Genomic DNA, 20,252 nt, shown 5'->3' with positions numbered 1-20,252 from the left:
TCTAGACTCTTTTCTGTTTGATCTATTCATGCACTTACATAAATTTGTTGTTATTATTTTCATAGAATAAAATACATGTAACTATTTGGGGACATTAGTTTTTTCTCTCTACTTTTATTTTTTTTTAATTTTCTTGGTCTGTCTTGTAATGCTTATTTTTCCCTTATAAGTTTTAAAGTAAAAATGTGGGGACCATGGGTATATTTAGTAAGTGTTCTGGATAGGCACACATCTTTTTTATGTTTCCAAGTCTGGTGTTCTGTGTAGAACTTTTATAGTTAGGTTTATCCACAGATTTATTTCTGTCTTTTTAATTTTTTTAAGTGGAATATTTTAATCTTTTGTTTCCATCATGTTTAATAGTTATGTGTATTTAGTAAATATGTTGATTATTTTTATATTATTTTGTGTCAATCAACCCCCCCCCAAGAGTTACTTTATTTTTATATTTTTAATTGATTCTCTTGAGTTTTTCAGGGCATATTCATAATCTCTGGGGGTAAAAATCTTAATTTTTCCATCTGCTTTCCAATTTTTACTTCTTTCTCTTTTCAACTACATTAACTAGTACTTACAGATCAACGTTAACTAAGACTGGAGTTAATGTGCTATCCTTTCTTGTTTTTTACTACAACAGAAATACTTCTAGTGTTTCAGAATTTGAGTATTATGCTGGCTGAGAGTCTGATATCTCTTTTTCTTTATTCTATACCAGTTCTTCCATAAGGATGTTATTTCAACCTCTTCCAGAAGAATTATTACCCATGTGCAATTTCAATCTATGGATTAAATTCAGGAATGTCTTCTATGATATCTTTGTGTTGTTTTTCCTGTTATATTTGGTGTTTGGTTTTTGTTTTTTCCTATTCTAATTCTTCTCATGGTCCTACCTTCAGGAACACCAGAGTTTCATATAGGGATCTCCCTTGCTTGTTTCCATAACCATCATTTTTTAAAATTACAGTTCAGTTATATGGTCTTAAACTGTTCTATCACTGCCTCTTCTTCACAAGATATTTTTCCATTTTTAGTTCTAATGTTAATTCTACTTCTTCTTGTTTTCCAATTCCCCTCCATTTAAGCTCTGCCAAATCATTCATTCAATTCATGAGTTAAGCTTATTCAATATTCTTAACTCTTCTTTCTGTTTTTGGTTTGGAAACATCATATTTCCTTTACTATTTTTAGTTTCTTGGAGAAATGTTTGCCCTTACTTTCGTGTCAACTCTAGGCTTGGGGCAGTACTATACTTAAGCTTGGCTGAAACTCACTAACTAGTTCATAGGGAAGCTCCTTGTGTCCTGGTATGTGTGTAGTGATTTAGAATTCTTGTCCACTGGCCACCAACCTTTAGTCCATCAGTCCATCAAACTGGTAGTCCTTTCTTGGCAGTAATGGCATAGTGAGCTTCTTATTCAGTCTTGCCTATTATGCCATTCTGTTTTCAAACAAACTCAAAGATGTTCCAGCAGCCCTTTCTCTTAACTCAGACCATGCCATAGTGATGAGGTGTCATTAGCTTAGCCCTCACAAAGTTCAGGCTACTCAGAAATTTTGAGTGTTCACAGAAGTTGCAAAGACAGAACACCCTTCTAAGTGTCTTCCTTCAGTTAGTTAATTTTATCACATTCTCTAAATCTCTAAATCATTTGTGACTTGAGACTGTGACTGTTTCCTATTGTCATGAAAGAATAGACTTTCACTTGTATTTTTCATTCTTATTGATATCAGTCTGTTTGAAAGCAACAAGTAGGGCAGATCTATCATCTTCAACTTGCAAGTTCTGGCAGTAATTCTGCTACAATTAAGCAGAATTGTTGGCATTGACCATTTACTCTTAATTTCATTAGCTTCACTGATGTGGTGGAAAGTTTGAGCAAAACATAGGTCAAAATACCTGATTTTTGTCCCTTCTTCCCTGAGACTTTAACTTTCTTAATCATATATATTTATTCATATATATTCTTATATATAATTCTTAACTGCAAGAGACATTAATAACCAATTTAATGTAAAGCTTAATCTATGGCCTAATAAGTTATAACATATAGGTAATTGCCATTTTGTTTTTAGATAGGCTATTTCTAATAGAATCTAAGCATCTGACAAATGATCTACAGATTTTTAAATGTGTTTGCTTATTTCAAACAACTAAATGGGAATATTAGGCTCTATGCAATGGTAGGTACTTTCCTAATTATACTTTTAATTGACTGGTCAACATTAAATTAAATGTCTACAGCACGTTAACTCAGTGACAGCAGGAGACACCTCAAGTTGCCTTGGAGGCTCATTTAATTACTTAGTGTGGGCCAAGTAACTAACATAACTATAATACTTCAGGAAAAGAGATCAGGAAATCACTAGGATAAGAATAGTCAGAAAAGAATAAAACAGGGATTGAACTGAAACCATGATACAGAATCAGAAGTGAACACATACAGACACATACATGTAAGGAGTTGTAGGAACCTGGAGGATCAAGGCAAGATGTCAAGCAACTGTTAACGAGACCAAGAACGACCAAGACAGGACCAATACCACGAGATGAAGAAAAGAAAGATTACTGGTGTGGCTGAGAGAAAATACAACTGTCTAAGTACAAACAGGGGAAGGACTGGACATATCCTAAAAATGGTGACCAAAGGGACGCTACAGAGAAACTACTGTCTAGATAAGTCAAGTGTTCACTTGTTTACTCATTTATTTAAACTATATCCTGCACTAAAAAGGCTTTAAAACCAGCTTTCAAAATCCACAGATAGCAAAATCACTAGGTAGCAATGAAGGAAGGAAAATAATGGGGGTGAGAAAAAGACGAAGCCAAGGTTATGGTAGTAAGCAACGTGCCTGCCGCACAGTCCTATTCATGTTCCCAGGAGCCAAAGCAAACAAGCACATGTGATCTGGTATAAGATTTCCAGGGCCACGAGGAAAGCCATTGAGCTGCTCGCCAGCAGCACATGGGTTGAGACTTCTGTGAAATTTATCTTATGTGTTTTTAATCAAGAGAACAGACTGTGTGATGGAGGAGATGACACTTTCAATGTCATTTCTACAATAAATATGATATAAAATTCTGACTGATGCTACCATAATTTCACTCCGTTTAGTCCAAGTCATAACTGCATAAATAGTTCAGAAAAAGCAATTATGCAAATTATCCAGATAAGACACTCCCAGATGGTCTGGCTTATCCAAGAGCAAAATTTAGAATATCCAGAGAACATCATATCCTTTAGATAATCCTCAATGAATAATCCTCAATGAATATTTTCACAACAAGTAAATCACACATGAGAAAGTCCTTCATAATACAGTCATTATTTACCCAGAGATAATTTGACAAATAATTTCTGTCTAGAACATGCAGCCAATTAATTACACGTTTTCTAAACTACTCATGATTAAATACCATCTACTTAATTTTTTCTGGTCCTTCCTTTTTTTTTCCCCTCTGGGGAGATTTATTCCATTTTATAAAATGTGAAAGAGAATTATTCTTAGGTATAGCTCCCTGGGTTGCTATTTAGATTTTGTTTATAGGGTAATTCTAAAAATGCTATGAACTTGGAGAGATTACAAGTATGCTTTTCTCTCACTAAAGTAAGTATATGAATTCAAAATCCCAAAACTCCAGCTACTGGGTAAGTTTCTTGTTCCCCCATTGGAGGTGGAAACAGTTCTACTGACTTAGAGAAGTAGTGTCATCTCACGGAGACTAACTGATGCTATGGCTTTGGGACAGCGAAGTTTCAATTCACTCTAGTAGTACAGGGCCTAAACATGAGTAAAACAGAAATAATGTCAGGAAACCCACAAAAGCTCAAATGCCTTAAGTAGAAAATCTTATGCTTGAGCGTAGCTCATTCTAGGTTGTATACATATGAATCTCAGGACTTAGTACAGCAGAGTCTTAAGTACTTTCTAGCCCATGGCTTGGACAGTGAGACACACACACAGTTAACGGTTATAAAATGTTACCTCAAATTGGCAGCCTTCCCCGTCTTGTTAGTACACGTAACCTCTCTGGTCTGATATCCGATCTGGATATCCCAATATTTGTTCTCTTGTCGGTTCTGTCTGTTCCTGTTTCTTTTCTTCTTAATAAGTTCACGGGCTTCTGGATCCTTCACTCCTTTTCCTCGGTCCTTTTCCCGTTCTTTATTCTTCCCACGTCTCCTTGCCTGTCTTACTTGTCTGGAGTGAGGCATTGAGCACGAGCTCCAGGGCCCCACATGCAAGCTGTACATGGTCTCTTCATCCTCACACGGGCTGGACTGGCACACCTGAAACTCTGTCAAGTTCGGGCAGCCGGAGCCTCCAAACTGGGGTGGCGCTACCACATGCCGTGTCCGGTGCTGGAGCCCACTGCCACACGTCTTGGAGCATTCTGACCAGGCAGAAAACTCAGACACGATGCAGTCTTGCTGGCAGGGGATGAGACAGGCCTGTTCCAGGAGAGGTTTGGGCTCAAAGTACTCACAAATGATATCCTCTGCCGGAATGTCTTTCTCTTTCTGGATGCATGTTATCTCTCTCACCTGAATGCCTTCCTCCCCTTTAACGCACTCAAGGGGTTTCTCCAGGCTTTTGGAAATCACAGGCTGACAGTGATTCCAGGGTCCCAGCCTCCAGTCATATAACTCCTTGTGCCAGTCACACACTTTGAAACAGTTTTGCTGATTACTGGGTCTCTCGGCCTGTTTACAGTTTGTGTGTAACGTTGTCCAGCCTTCCACATGAGCACACCACACAGCCCGGGTTTGAATGCCTCCTGGGCCACATTCATCTCCCATGCATCGGCCCCACGGACCTGAAAATGATACAAGAGTTAACAGTGCCACTGGAAGAAAACTGTAAATTATTTCACTTTCCGGAAAGACATGTCAAGATCTAGTACGTTAAGTCTCCCTGAAGTGTTATAAAGTAGGTCTCTGCACATGACTGCTGGAAGGTAATGATCTGCACTCAGTAGTTTTGCAAAGGGAGAAGTATGTCACAGAGTCTATATACGGTAACTTCTGGGACACGTTCATTTCGGGTCCTTTTGGGATTATTAGGATTGCTTTTCTTCATTTCCTTAATTTTAGGTGGAGGACCCTTGCTCATAAAGGACATCAGGAATTAGTCACAGTGCAAACATTACTCTTCGCCTTGTAACTATCAAATCTATGTCAGTAACAGGCAAGGAAGGTGGCCCCTTGTGAACAACTTCAGCTCCTACAGGCTTCTCTTTTCCAGAGCAGTTAAGGATTTTGTAGAACGTATTCTCCTCTTTCTCATTTTCTAATTCTGCACATACTGTGACTACAAGAGTCTAGCGGGTATATATGCGTGTACTGACAGAAGTGTTAACTTTCTGGTAACCAAACCTGGGAAGTGACAAATTTTCATGTAAGCACATACTGCCTTTAAATTTACTCCCCTCCAAACTAATTTTTTCTCATCTCCCCAGTGAAGGATAAAGATGGGCAGGAGAATTAAAATTTAACTAAAGAACTCTTATGACTTTCTGTATGTTAAAGGGTTTTTGGGAGTTTTAATCAATTTATTTGTTTCCTAAATAGAAACTATTGGGGATTATATAGCTGTTTTATGGAACACTTAAGTCAGTGGCTTTAGAATGAAGTGTGAGCTTTTTAGCTTAGAATCCTTCTAGCATAAACTGAAACCTTCTTATTTGCACATTTTTTTAATTACAAAAGGAATTCCAGTGTTTTGAGGACGTCTCAATTTGTGAAATTGAGAATTATTTTGGAATCTTAAAGAAACAAAATGATCATATATAATTGCATGATTTTCAAAATATGGTCCATGGAATTTGAGGGATGATTTGGCATAGCCTAGAGTCATCTTCAACAGGTGGTATCAGAAGGTGAGGACCAGCATAAAGGATTGGGCTCTAGGGTCCCCAGCCAAACTCCACTGCCCTTCTGCATCATTGTTGTTCAATAAGAAAAGCTCCGTTATTATTATTTATTTATACATATGCTGATATTATGCATAAGATTTTGTCAGACATGAGACTTCTGCTGGAAAGTGAAAACCATGAAACGAAGCCAACAGATTCACTCCACTGATGAGAAAAACAGGTGACAAGAAGGGGAAGTGATTTTCCAAGTTCACATCTTGAATGAATAAAAAAAAAATATGCTGGATTTCAGATTCTTGTCCTGACTTATAGTTTTATGATTTAGCCTAGATCTCAGCGCTTGAGACTTAGATATTCCTATGCAAAATGATTAATCTAGAAAGAATGCAATAAGAACAATGTGTTCATTATGTGTAAACATTTAATTTTGTTTAACTAGGAACATGTTTACAATTTGATGATGCCAACTTCATTACAAATGGAATAACGGAGTTGTAAACAGGACAATATTTTCAGTCAATATCCTTTCTAATCATTATTGCATGAAACTATGAATTGGATATTTGGCATATCCATTTCACTACTTTCACATGTAGAGTTATAAGGGACTTAAAATACATTTAGGGAAATAGTCTTCCCAGAGTGATGTCAAAACTTTATGAGCTAAGAAAGTCAGTGAGTTTGCTACAACTGTCATCATGCAATATCTGATGATATCTTAATTTTATTTTTAATTCGTCAAAGGGAATTATACATTCATGTGTCTTGATGCTCTGAGAAATTTTCTAAATATACAGTTTGGAAATCTAAACCTAGATGCTTTTCAAAGGAACACAGGGATATGTAAAAAATTTTAGATTTAATTCCATACATCTTTGGCATTTTTTCCTGTTTCCTACTGTGCTTAAACAAAACAATAATCTCTATTTCCCACTCTAAACAAAGAATATAAAGGTATATTTATGTTGGACCATCAAGTTAGGAGCAAACCATATATACACATATAAATTTCAAAGTGTAAGTGTCTTGAAATAACCCAGAGTCTAAACCCCAGAGGCAATTAAGCAAAATTCCTTGATATTTTATTGTTTTCCAATCTTTGATGTTAATTATGAGATTAGACTAATGAATCAGATTAGGACTATTAAGAAGCTAGTCTCTTTTTAAAGTTTAAATTTAAATTCCACTTAGGTATACAGTGTAATATTAGTTTCAGGTGTGCAATTTAGTGATTCAATACTTACAACACTCAGCCATCATCACAAGTGGCACTCCTTAATCCTAATCACCTATGTAATCCATCACCACACCCTCCCCCCAACATTCCTTCTGGTAACTATTAGTTTGTTCTCCATAGTTAAGAGTGTGTTTCTTGGTTTGCCTTTATCTCTCTTTTCCCTGTGCTTGTTTGTTTCTTAAATTTCACATATGAATGAAATCACATAGTATTTCTCTTTTTCCTACTGAGTTGCTTCACTTAGTATAATACTCTTTAGCTCCATCCACATCATTGCAAATGGCAAGATTTTATTCTTTTATATGGCTAATATTCTATTATGTGTGTGTGTGTCACATCTTCCTTATTCACTCATCTTCCTCATTCATCCATCATTCATTCATTCATTCATGAGACATTTGGGCTCTTTCCATAATTTGGCTATTATAGATAATGCTGCTATAAACATAGGGAAGTATGTATCCCTCTGAATTAGTATTTTTGTATTCTTTGGGTAAATACTTAGTAGTACAACTGCTGGATCATAGAGTAGTTCTATTTTTAACTTTCTGAGAAACTTTCATACTCTTTTCCAAAGTAGTTGCACAGTTTGCATTCCCAACAGCAGTGCAAAAGGGTTCTCCCTTTCCCCACATCCTTGAAGTATGGTTAGAGAGAACATACCTCAACATAATAAAGGCCATATATTAAATACCCAGAGTTAATGTCATCCTCAATGGGGAAAAACTGAGAGGTATTGCTCTATGGTCAGGAAAAAGACAGTGATGCCCAATCTTACCACTGTTACTTAACCTAGTACTAGAAGTCTTAACCACAGCAATCAGACATAAAAAAGAAGCAAAAGGGGAGCACCTGGGTGGCTCAGTTGGTTAAGCGCCTGACTTTGGCTCAGGTCATGATCTCACAGCTTGTGAGTTCGAGCCCCGTGTCGGACTCTGTGCTGACAGCTCAGAGCCTGGAGTCTGCTTCAGATTCTATGTCTCCCTCTTCCCTGTGCCCCTCCCCTGCTTGCACTCTGTCTCTCTCTCTCTCACTCAAAAATAAATAAACTTAAAAAAATTTTTTAATTAAAAAAAAAGGCATCCAAATCAGCAAGGACAAAGTGAAATTTTCCCTGTTTGCAAATGACATGATACTCTATATAAAAAATGCAAAAGACTCCACCAAAAAACTGCTAGAAGTGATACACAAATTCAACAGTTGTAGGATACAAAATCAACATACAAAAATCTATTGCATTTCTATGTACCAATAATGAAGCAGCAGAAAGAGAAATTAAGGAACCAATTCCATTTACAATTGCACCAAAAACAGTAAGATACCCAGGAATCAACCTAACCCAAGAGGTGAAAGACCTGTGCTCTGAAAAATATAAAACATTGATGAAAGAAACTGAAGATGACACAAATAATGGAAAGACATTTGATGCTCATGGATTGGGAGAACAAACTGTTAAAATGTCTCTACTACCCAAAGGAATCTACACATTTAATGCAAGCCCTGTCAAAATACCACCAGCATTTTTCACACAGCTAGAACCATCCTCAAGTTTATATGGAATTACAAAAGGATACCAAATAGCCAGAGCAATCTAGAAAAAGCAAAGCAAAGCAAAGCTAGAGGTGTCAAAATTCCAGGCTTCAAGCTGTATTACAAAGCTGTAGCAATCAAAACAGTATGGTACCAGCACAAACACACACACACACACAAACATAGATCAATGAAACAAAAAAGAAAATACAGTTATGAAACCCCAACTATATGGTCAGTTGGTCTTAAACAAAGCAGGAAAGAATATCCAATGGGAAATACACTATCTTCAACAAACAGCATCAGGAAAACTGGACAGCAACATCGAAAGAATGAAACTGGACCACATTCTTACACCATACACAAAAATAAATTCAAAATGGATGAAAGACCTGAATGTGAGACCTGAAACCATACAAATACTAGAGGAGAACACAGGCAGTTACTTCTTTGTCAATGGCCATAGCAACTTCTTTCTAGATGTGCCTTCTGAGGCAAGGGAAACAAAAGCAAAAATAAACTATTCGGTCTACATCAAGACAAAAAGCTTATGTAGAGTGAAGGAAACAATCAACAAAACTAACATGCAACCTATGGAATGGAAGAAGCTATTTGCAAATGGTATATCTAATAAACAGTATCCAAAATCTATAAAAAAGTTATCAAATTCAACACCCCCAAAAATAATCCAACGAAAAACTGGCAGAAGACATGAACGGACATTTTCCTAAAGAAGACATCCAGATGGCCAACAGACATGAGAAGATGCTCAACATCAGTGATCATGAGGGAAATACAAATCACAACTACAGTGCAGTATCACCTCATATTTGTCAGAATAGCTAAAGTCAACAATACAAGAAGTGAGGCCTTTATCCTCAAAGGACAAACAAAAACAAAAAATTCATAGCAAAGTTATAAATTTAGAACTTATTTGGACTTTTAATATACGTTTAGGTACTATTAATGGATGCATTTTAATTGATAAAAACTAATATTTTATTACAGAAATCTTAGTATACAAAGTGTGAAATGATTTCAAGTCTGCTAGTTATTGCTGAGTAAGGAAATACACCTACCAAAACCAAAACCTCCAAAGTTATGAAGCAGAACTATGTAACAGTAGATAATTATTAAATTTTCAAAATACCCTAGAAAAGAAATGACAAAGATATTAAACTTACAAGCCAAGTTATAGCTACAACTCCAGGCTTACATCTAAATTTATTCAAAAATAAAAGTGTATGATGGTTATTTTGAAAATGACTCATGGTTTACTAATACTGTATTAGAGTTCCCTTTTGACATATTCTCAGAATATGTGTTTCTCACATTATGTTTAACACAATTTCAATCAATTGATTAACTGTTTGCCTATTGCATTAGACTGACTCTATGACCCCTACAGTAGAGAATTTGCCGGTCTTCTGCAACATTTGGTTTGATTATGTTTTAATTTTCAGGTCTGGCTTTTGTATGAATTTCAACTGTTTTGCTCAGAAAAGAGAGAATTAAGTTTTCAGACCATAATATTCAAAGCATTTACATGACTGATGTCAGTGCCAGGAGAAGGAAAGAAATCGAGTTCAAGAAAATTTCTATACTATTTCATATACAGTAAAAATGAGCAGGCAATTCTAAAGTTTAGATAACTACTAAAGGCATTAATTCTAAATACAATACAACTGAATTTCTTTCCAAAATCTATTACCATAGATTCTATTAACCAGCTATTCACAGACAACACTCTTGGGTGTATTTTATTCCAAGTATATTCACATTGAGAACCAGGAGATAGGGTATCCCCAGAAAATTCCATGGAGATCTACAAAAATACTCACTAGGTAAGGTAAAATAAAATGCATGAAGTCACCAGTGAAAGTAGAGGTGGCAATTTTACCACAGTTGAACCTGAAAAAGCTCATTTGCTTTGCAGACTTTGACTGCTGTCTTATCTTTTCACTGCACCTTGGGTATTGCATGTGTGTCCAATTAATAGACCTCTTCAAAAAAAACCCACATCTTTACCATTGTACACCCGACGAAGGACTGTCTACTTCTGTCCTCCAGTCTTAAAATAATCACACACTGAACAGGAAGGAGACCACATCTAAAACCGTTCTTGACAGCTAAGAATTGTGAACCCAATTAGCTACCATGTTGCAAGAAAAACAAATGTTTGAAAGTGCAATTGGGAAGCACAATATGCAAACTCTATCAAGCAAAATATGAAGTCCTCTCCCAAGTACAATATGAGAATGTGATATTTACCTCCTATGTGTCTGCATAAATGTTAAACTGGACCCTTATAGCTCATATTACCAGGAATGGGAAGTAGCAGTGTTGGAAAGGTGGTGTGTGTGTGTGTGTGTGTGTAGGGATGTTCACTTTTTAACAAGAACAGAAATATTTCCTTATTTCATTTATTGTTCTTGTTCATGATTACATAGGGGGAACTTGGAATCTAACGGGGAAAAAAAACAAAGGATAACCAGCTTTCTGCTTAAGGTCTTGGATAATATCTCTTTATGAATGGAAATGTATTCCTACATACAGATTTGTAGGATTGTGCTCGTTCAGTATCATGCAATACTTTTCTAGGATTTAGGTCAATGAATATACATAGAATACTTAGCTTGACAGATTTTATGTAAATTGAGAAATGTCACTAAAAAGAAGTTAAAGCAATTATTTACACACCCCCAAATATTTATGTAATCGACAGACTCGCAATACAAATATATTTACTTGTAACTGTTGCAGAATTACATTTCCCAAAAACAAATTTCAAGGAGTGCTACTTGGCTTAGTTTTCCATACAGTAGTACTTCAAATATAATTGTTAATTAACTTCCCAAAATTGTTCATAAAATAATTAATTTATTTTTATTCCTGCTAAACAGGATTTTATAACATGTTTATTCTCTTTGTGCCATTCAAAAGTCTCTATTTTAGTCCACAAAAGATGGCCTTCTAAATTTAAAATTAGTATCTGGCCCACCATATTCAATATTGACTACTTCCAAGACTATTTATTGTATGTCAAGGGCATGAGAACAATAAAAGTTTGAGTCTATAAAAGGATACATTATTGACAGGTGGCCAGCAACTGTTCCAAAGAGCCTTATAAAAGATAAACACTATAAAAGAAGCATGAGAAAATTATGCAAACTACTTTCTGCCCTTGTTTGCCATAAAACTCTCAACTGAGCTAGTTTCTTGTTTGACTAAATGTGTTTGCATCCTTCAAATGAGAGAGTGCATTTTCCCTCCTGGATTTGGTTATGGAACAGCATGTCCTAATTTGCCAAGATCAAGAAGTGTACAAGCAGCTTAGTAACATACTGAATTCTATGTCGTAAATGCTGTGCAATATCCTATTTTCAAATCCACAATTCACAGAATTTTTAAAAATTCTATTTGTTTTTACTCAAGCAAATCAGCATATGAAAAGTAAGAAATCAAGGCTAACAGGAAGAAAAATTCCTCACAAATCCCACGAACTAAAGGCAACTAGTCATGTATTTGCTGCCATCCTATTAGGCAATTAAAATATATTTAAATAAATTTGGGATCTTGCTATAAGTTGTTTTATATTCTGCACTTTTATTTAACAGTATGTTATAAAAAGAATTCCATTTTAATAGATGTGAGGAAGGCCTCAGATACACACACACACACACACACACACACACACACTGGACCACTGGAGAGTTAATCCTGTTTGCTCTTCATAGTTGTACAATTAGATCTATACATGGTTGCATACTATGTTGTATCAATTTGCCATGATTTATCCAACAGAGTCTATTTGTAGATATTCAGATCTTTTCCCCAAGTGTTTCAAACATTATAGAGAATGCTACAATGAACATCTATTGTACACAGGTCAGGTAATTCAAAGTTTTGCAAATTTTCAAGCCTTTGGTACATCTAGTATGGCAGAAGAGCTCACCAAAATGTCCCAGGTTTCCCTTCCACCAGCAATTACTGAGTATATTTTCTCCCTGATATCTACAGACTGTGATTTCTCCAGATTTAGACTTCCATTGGGGAAATCTTATGTACCCCTTTCCTTGCAGGTTCCATCCTTTGACTATTTTAACTATAAAGACAGTGCTCATTCCTTTAAATCCAATCCTTTGAGTCCTGTGGCCTCCAGAAAGCCCTCAAGCTTTTGGAGAATTGATGTTATCCTTTCCCCTTCTCAGCACTGAAACATAATTTTGCTTATTTTGAACTCATTTGATCATTTCAAAGGATTTCGCTGTGGGTAGAAGCAAACACCTTGACTTAAATGGTCTTGAAATTGTTTCACAGATTGGTAATCCAAATGCCCGGCATACTGTGCCATTGATTATCACACCACTTGATTTAATTATGAACATGTTGTCTGTCTAGGAGACCCCTCTGTACATATTTATGAGCACAAAACAGATAAAATTTTGATTAACTTACTGACCTAAAGTAGATGAAAATTCTTTAAAAAGTAAAACAAAAGGAGAGCTCATAGCTTCTTTGACTTGAGTTTTAATTTCATTTCATTTTAATTTAAAATATAACTCTCAAATGACAAATCAGTTTGGTGAATGAGGAGAGATCACTGTAAGTCAAGATGAGCTTTCATCTTCAATAAGTAATTAAAATTTAATAAAAAATATATAAGAATATAAAATTAAATGTACAAAATTAGAACAAGCTCTTTAAATCTGATGAGACAATGAATGAAGAATCAGTGATAGGAGAGATGATTTTATAGTTGTCAAATATATTATGTCCCTATCATGTTTTTTGTCTCATAAGAAAGTTACTTAGCCTCTCTGGATCTTGGTTTCCCCCATTTGTAAAATACAGTATAAATCGTATCATTAAGTTCCATCGTCTTGTAATGCTATGAGAAACAAAGACTGAGTTATCAACATTATGAGAAATATTGGAGCACCTGGCTTAGTGGGTTAAGCAACCAACTTGGGCTCAGATCATAATCTTACAGTTGTTGAGTTCAAGCCTTGCATCAGGTGTGTGCTGACAGTGTGAAGCCTGGAGCTTGCTTCAGATTCTCTCTCTCTCTCTCTCTCTCTCTCTCTCTCTCTCGGCCCCTCCCCCATTCACACTCTGTTTCTCTCTCTCTCAAAAATGAGTATGTTAAAATTAAAAAAAAATTATTATGAGAAATATTTATAATAAAGTTGTTTTTTTTCCTCATGCAAAAAAGACTTTCATTTTTACGTGACTTAGTATTTTAAAGTCTGTATGCATCAGTGATGATTTCTTTAGGCTAGATTCCAATAAAGTGAGTAACTGGGTGAAAGGGTATTGAGAATTTTAAAGTTTTTAAATACACGTTGCTTAACTGAGTTTTCTGAGAAACTTGTGGAAATATAATCATGACACCCTTATCAGCATTGTTACTATAAATATTTTTGTTACTTTAATACAAATCCATTAAAAAAATTTTTTTAATGTTTATTTTTGAGAGAGGGGGAGAGAGACAGAACTCAAGGAGGGGAGAGACAGAGACAGAAACACAGAGTCTGAAGGAGGCTTCAGGGCCTGAGCTGTCAGCACAGAACTGATACAGGGCTCAAACCCACAAACCGTGAGATCATGACCTGAGCTGAAGACGGAAGCTTAACTGACTGAACCACCTAGGTGCCCCCCAGTTCACTATTGTTTTAATTGAATTCTTATTAGATATGACCTTGAACATAATTATTTCCTCTTCTGTGATTTGTTCAATTAGTTTATTTTCCAGTGATATCATGGCTCTTTATCTTAATACAGTTTGTTGGTGCTATTAACATTCTCTATGCCCTTTAAAAATGTAGTATGTTCTCTTTCCTACTTTTTTGGTTACGATGATTTTTATGTTTTCAATATGCAAGCTTTTCACTAACACAATCTTATGCTTCTTCCATTGCTTTTCGTCTGAAAAATATCTTCAAGTACAAAGATATAAATAGACATTACTCGTTAAATTATACAAAACTTCCATTCTCTTTATAGATTCATTTAAAACATCTATATTAAACCCATCAGGATTTTATTTTGAGTATGTTTAAAGGCAAACTTTGAACATTTTATTTTCTCCATAGTTAGGTAATTTTACCAAGAATACACAAAACTATTATTTTAAGGTACTCACTAGCATCAAAACATGGAAATGAGAACGGCTTAAATACTTCATCCCTCGATTTTATTTCCGTATTTCATTTTATTTCCATACTTTGTTATTACTATATTTTATTTATTTGTACAGTATACAGTATACTTCCACATCTATAATCTCATTTGATTTTTATATCATGTTAGACATGAATAGATTATTATATTACAGAGTAGGTTTAATCTTTTAAGACTAGAGAAAAATATAAAGCCATAAATGGCCCAAATATTTCTATTGTTTCATAGGATGCAGTTAAACATCCAAAAAAAGAAAAGTTACATTAGCTATATGTGACGAATCCAGATGGAGAATTCATGTTGCCATAATGAAGAGTCCTTAACTTTTGAATAATGTCCCATTCAAGTACTGGGATGCCCAAACTAATTTCTTAAGGAAAAGTATTCTTCAAGATAATAAACTACAAAGTCAGGGTTTCCCTTCCAAGCTTATAAAATTTGTTAGACCTTCAACTACAACACAACAAAATGGCGCACTAACAGCATTAATGTATATCAACATTAAAAACACCTACTTGAGCAGTTGCACTGCCATTCTACAAAGCAATATTTAACTGCACTCCCCTATTTCCCCCAAATAACAAAAAAACAAACTTGATGTTTGTATGAGATTCCATTACACATGTAATTGGCAACAAAATATATATAAAATAAAAATAGAAATTGTTGATCATAAAAATATATAAACTTCATAGACTTGAAGATATGCCAATTCATTAATTTAATCTTTCCTACCTTGCTCTAGAGAATGGCTTTAAGGTAGCAACATCAAATTTACTATGAGTATATGCTGTCATTGGTTCTGTCTTATCATCGACACTAAAGCATGGCAATGAACGTTATAGAATGATTCCTTCAAAAATGTGAAACACGTAAAAATTTCTAAGCATACCTTAGATCTTTGGTTACAATGGTCTCAAAGTCAGATACCTTTGAAGAATGTACATATTCAACAGTCTGAGCTCAATGGCTCTAAAGGAACTAAGTCAATAGGGTTTTTGGAGATATGGGATCCTATCATTTATAATTCTTACTTCATCCCAGAGAACTCTGAAATAAATAGTAAGTGAGGTCTTCATATAGCCAATCAAATTAAAAGCTTGCTGTCTTGTCTTGGATTATCCCAAAAGTAGAACTTGAGAGCAAAGCTTGTATGAAAGTAGTTTATTTCAGAAGTGATTCCACAGAGATCCCCATATAAAAGAGTTAGATGCAAAGGAAGCCTAGGCAAAGTGTTTACATAATTTATTTGATATTCTGGACCCATATGGGCCTGATCCTTATCTCCCAAATATTCCATTTCCATTGCACACTGGATTTTTATTATGTGTAGTCAACCATTTTATTTGATGAGTTTCATAACAGCCAGCCCTGGATATAAAACTTCAGTCAGGGTCAGCTGGTGTCCAACGTGCAATATCTATTAGGACACAACAGCAAGCCAGGATCTGGATGTGGGTGTTGTATACTATTTTTTTTCTCCTAAAGGTAAATCTCTGTAGAAAGCATGGTTTTGCTCCCAAAACATAGTTGTTTGTGCTGCAATTCTCCAATTAAAGGTAGCCGGAGATTCCAAATAGTCATTTTATCTCTCAGAAATCTGTCTAATAACATCAGATCTTCTGGGCCATTATGACCTGGCTAGCTTAGCATCTTGCACCATAGCCTGGATCTGTTATCCAGAGGTCTCTACTGCAGGATCCATTCAAATCTGGCAGTCTTCCTACCAATAAATAGACAGTGGCAATATCCCCAAGTATGATACATGCTCCTTTCAGAATACAAAAAGGCTGTGGTGTAGCCAGCCTCCAAAATAGCCCCCAATGATCCCTGCTTTTGGTATTCATGCCTTTCTATATAGTTCGCTCAAAACCTGAATAGAGTTGACTTGTGGAACCACTAAGATGTAACAGGAACACTGGTATGTGGTATAAAAGTCTAGGTCAAAAAAGCTACTAGGGCTCCTGACTTGCCTTCTTTTGGTTAATTCTGGGAGAGGCAGCTATAATAGCGTGAGGATACTTGAAGAGCCTTTCATAAAAGAAAGTGAGATCTCCTGCCAACACCCATGGGCCTGACCCATGAACTCTCTGGAAGGAGATCCATCAGCACCAGGAAAGCCCTCAGATGACTGCAGGCCTGGCCAATGTCTCAACCACAGCCTCCTAAGATACCTTGAGAAAGACCTACCCAGCTAAGCCACTTCCAAATTTCTAACACACAACAAATGTGAGATAATAAATATTGATTGGTTATAATCTGAATTTTCAGGCAATGTGCTATGTACAGTGGTTACCTAACTCAGACTATGGAACCTGGAATAGGTATACTGCCACACCAAAAATCTAAAATATGGGAGTGGCATCCTAGAACTGTGCAGGGCAGAAGCTGGAAGGACGAGGAGGAAAGTGTTAGTAAAAGCCAAAGGTACACTGAAAAGGCTGTAAGAAGGCAGCTTATGGTGAATGCCAGCAAGGACTTCAAAAGAAGTGAGGAGAGTATTACTGGAAACTTATCATGGCAGAAAGACCAGCAAAACTGTCACCTACAGTAATGTATAAAGCAGCAAGTATTTCTAATGGACCGGGTGATCTAAGATTTCCAGTCAGTGTATTGAGGGTACCATCTGTTTTTTTTCTGATTAGGGAAGCTCTAATACTTGGGGCATGTCATGAATGCAGTGGACCAGTGTGCTATTCTGAGGAATGTCAAGACATTCATGGTCCCTGCCAACTATATTTTGACAAAAGGCAGAAGTGTTAATTTGGCTCAGGAGTGAGGGAGTGAATGCATCTGCTGTACATTCTCAAGTAAAAACAAACAGCTTTTAGTTCTTTTCACTAATGGAATTTGAGAAAAAAAAAAAACAAAAAAAACGCCCTTGCTAGATCAGTATCTCCATACGAAATGCCAAAAACTGTGCTGATTTGTTCTAGTTTAGATACCACATCCCTCATAGCAGCTGCAATCGGGCCTAACACTTGGCTAAGTGTACAGGAGCTTGCTGTCATCTTTCATGATTTATCCAGTTTAGTTTTACTTTTTTTCATGGGCCATACAGGTCACTTGGACAGGTATATAATGTGAAACCACCTCTCCCACATCTTTAAAAAATTTTTTTTAATGTTTTATTTATTTATGAGAGAGAGACAGAGTATGAGCAAGGGAGGGGCAGAAAGAGAGAGGTGGAGGCACAGAATCAGAAGCAGGCTCCAGGCTCTGAGCTGTCAGCACACAGCCCGACACAGGGCTTGAACTCGTGAACTGCGAGATCATGACCTGAACCGAAGTCAGACACTTAACCGACTGAACCACCCAGGCACCCTTATCCTGCATCTTTTAAATGTTGGACATGGCACTAATTTCTGGAATTCCTCCCAGGACATTATGTGAGAGCTTAATAGAAAAAGCTTCCGTAGCTATCTACATTTCACCTCACGCCATCAAAAAGAGTCTTAGCAGTCAGTAGTAAGCTACTCCATGCCTACCTAGCAGATGAGAAAGCAAAAGATTTATCCACTTGTCCCTATTCCCCATCAGTCATGAATGCCCCCAGGATCATTAACATTAACTTCCTCACAACTTCAAGGTGTGCACAAATGAAAGCTGGGTGGGTTTCTGCAGGCATCTTGCACTACAATGTCAGAGAGGCTCTGGGAAAGTAGGCTGCTCAGCCAGTAGTAAGTTTGCACCTGTGTCAATCTGGTTAAACCTGTGCAAAACTGGAAGTCACAAAAGTGACTTGGAGATGGAGCCCAGAGGATTTGAAATGGCACACAATGGCATCCGATGCATAGCAAATGGTGAAGGGTTTCCTTTTGTTTTCCTTCTAAAAAGGCCAGACCAAAGGCATCTATTTTTCTATGAACAATATGCCTTCAGGACAAAATTGCTAAAGGCTGACAATGTCTGAATTTTTATCATATTTATTCATTCAACAGGTAGCTAGTACGGGTGTACAATGGGATATATGATGAGGGAGGCAAGCGAGATAGGTATGTATTACAATAAGAAAGCACTACAAAAGGTTGAAACAACTCAAATATCCATCAATGGATAGATGAGTAAACAAAATGCTGTAAATTCATATTATGACTCAGCCGTAAAAGGAAATGAAATTCTGACACACAGTGCAACATGGATGAGCTCTGAAAACTTATGCTAAGTAAAATATGCCAGACACAAAAGGACAAATACCGTATGATCCACTTTACAAGGTACCTAGAATGGCCAGTTTAACAGAAACAAAAGGTAGAATGTTACTAGGGGCTGAGGGGGGTTGGGAAGGAGGAATTACTGTTTAAAGGTAGAAACTTTCAGTTTGGGATGACAAAAAAGTTCTGGAGATGGATAATGGAATGGTTGTGCAATAATGTGAATGTACTTCATGCCACAGAATTGTTCATCTGAAAGTGGTAACATGACAAATTTTATGTGATGTGTATTTCACAATAAAAAAGACATATGGGACATCTGGGTGGCTCAGTCAGTTAAGTGTCCCACTTTGGCTCAGGTCATGATTTCACAGTCCGTGAGTTCGAGCCCCACGTTGGGCTCTGTGCTGACAGCTCAGAGCCTGGAGCCTTTTTCGGATTCTGTGTCTCCCACTCTCTTTCTGCCCCTCCTCATTCATTCATTCTCATTCTCTCTTTCTCTCAGAAATAAAATAAAAACATCTAAAAAAAAAAGACACATAACATGCCGACAAACTCTAGCCAACGTTTTTTTATATTCACATCTACAACCCTCTGAAACTTAGAAAATCTTTCTGGATAGAACAACATGGTGCTAAGGTTCTAAGAAGTTACTGCCAAGTTCAAAGCCTTGGGGAATTCTTAAATTCCTTAGACTTCGAAGCAATCTGAGATCTTCAGGCAAAAATGGAAGAGCCAATTATAGATGTGATAGACTTTTCCTTGTTTTATTAACAATTTTATTAAACACTGAAAAAGGAAAGAGTGGCTCAGAGATGCCTATCACTATCATCTTCGGTCTAGTACCTCCCATATTAAATAGGTAGTTATCATTAGAAATAACATATTCTAAGTTTTTTTCTTCTGATGATGTTATATTGTTAACTGCATATCTCAATTGGAATATAGTTTTAGCCAATAATGTGAAATTGTGGATATAGTCTACCAAAAATAGAAAATAAAAATGAAATGGAAGTAATAAACTTTTGGTGTCTGTGTGGTTTTCTTTACATGTCTAGAGACATTTTATTCTTTGATTCTTTAGGACGTTTTTACCCATATTCTAGTTAACAAATTATATCTACTTATATATATAGATCTATATATATGTATATATGGTTAACAAATATATATGTACCTGTCACTTTTTATTTTTTATAAAGCTTGTTTTACATGTTATTTATTACATTTTAGTATCTCCTTGCATATAGCAAGCCATTCTTGATACTGGAGT

General features: G+C 36.1%; 1 protein-coding gene across 3 annotated transcripts in view; it reads right to left on the bottom strand.

Moving 5' to 3' along the window:
- THSD7A (thrombospondin type 1 domain containing 7A) overlaps window positions 1-20,252 on the bottom strand; it is a 449,664-nt gene that overhangs the window by 271,658 nt on the left and 157,754 nt on the right. For all 3 annotated transcript variants that reach the window (XM_086695294.1, XM_086695275.1, XM_086695285.1), the window contains exon 2: window positions 3,985-4,816. In XM_086695294.1, coding sequence (XP_086551420.1) covers window positions 3,985-4,816 — 832 coding nt within the window. The remainder of the gene's footprint in view (window positions 1-3,984; window positions 4,817-20,252) is intronic.

Source organism: Puma concolor, chromosome A2 (genome assembly GCF_028749965.1).
Source record: "Puma concolor isolate L17-30 chromosome A2, mPumCon1.1.hap2, whole genome shotgun sequence".
Taxonomy (NCBI): Eukaryota; Metazoa; Chordata; class Mammalia; order Carnivora; family Felidae; genus Puma; species Puma concolor.
Note: the sequence above shows the minus strand (reverse complement) of the source record. Positions and strands in the feature narration are given on the sequence as shown.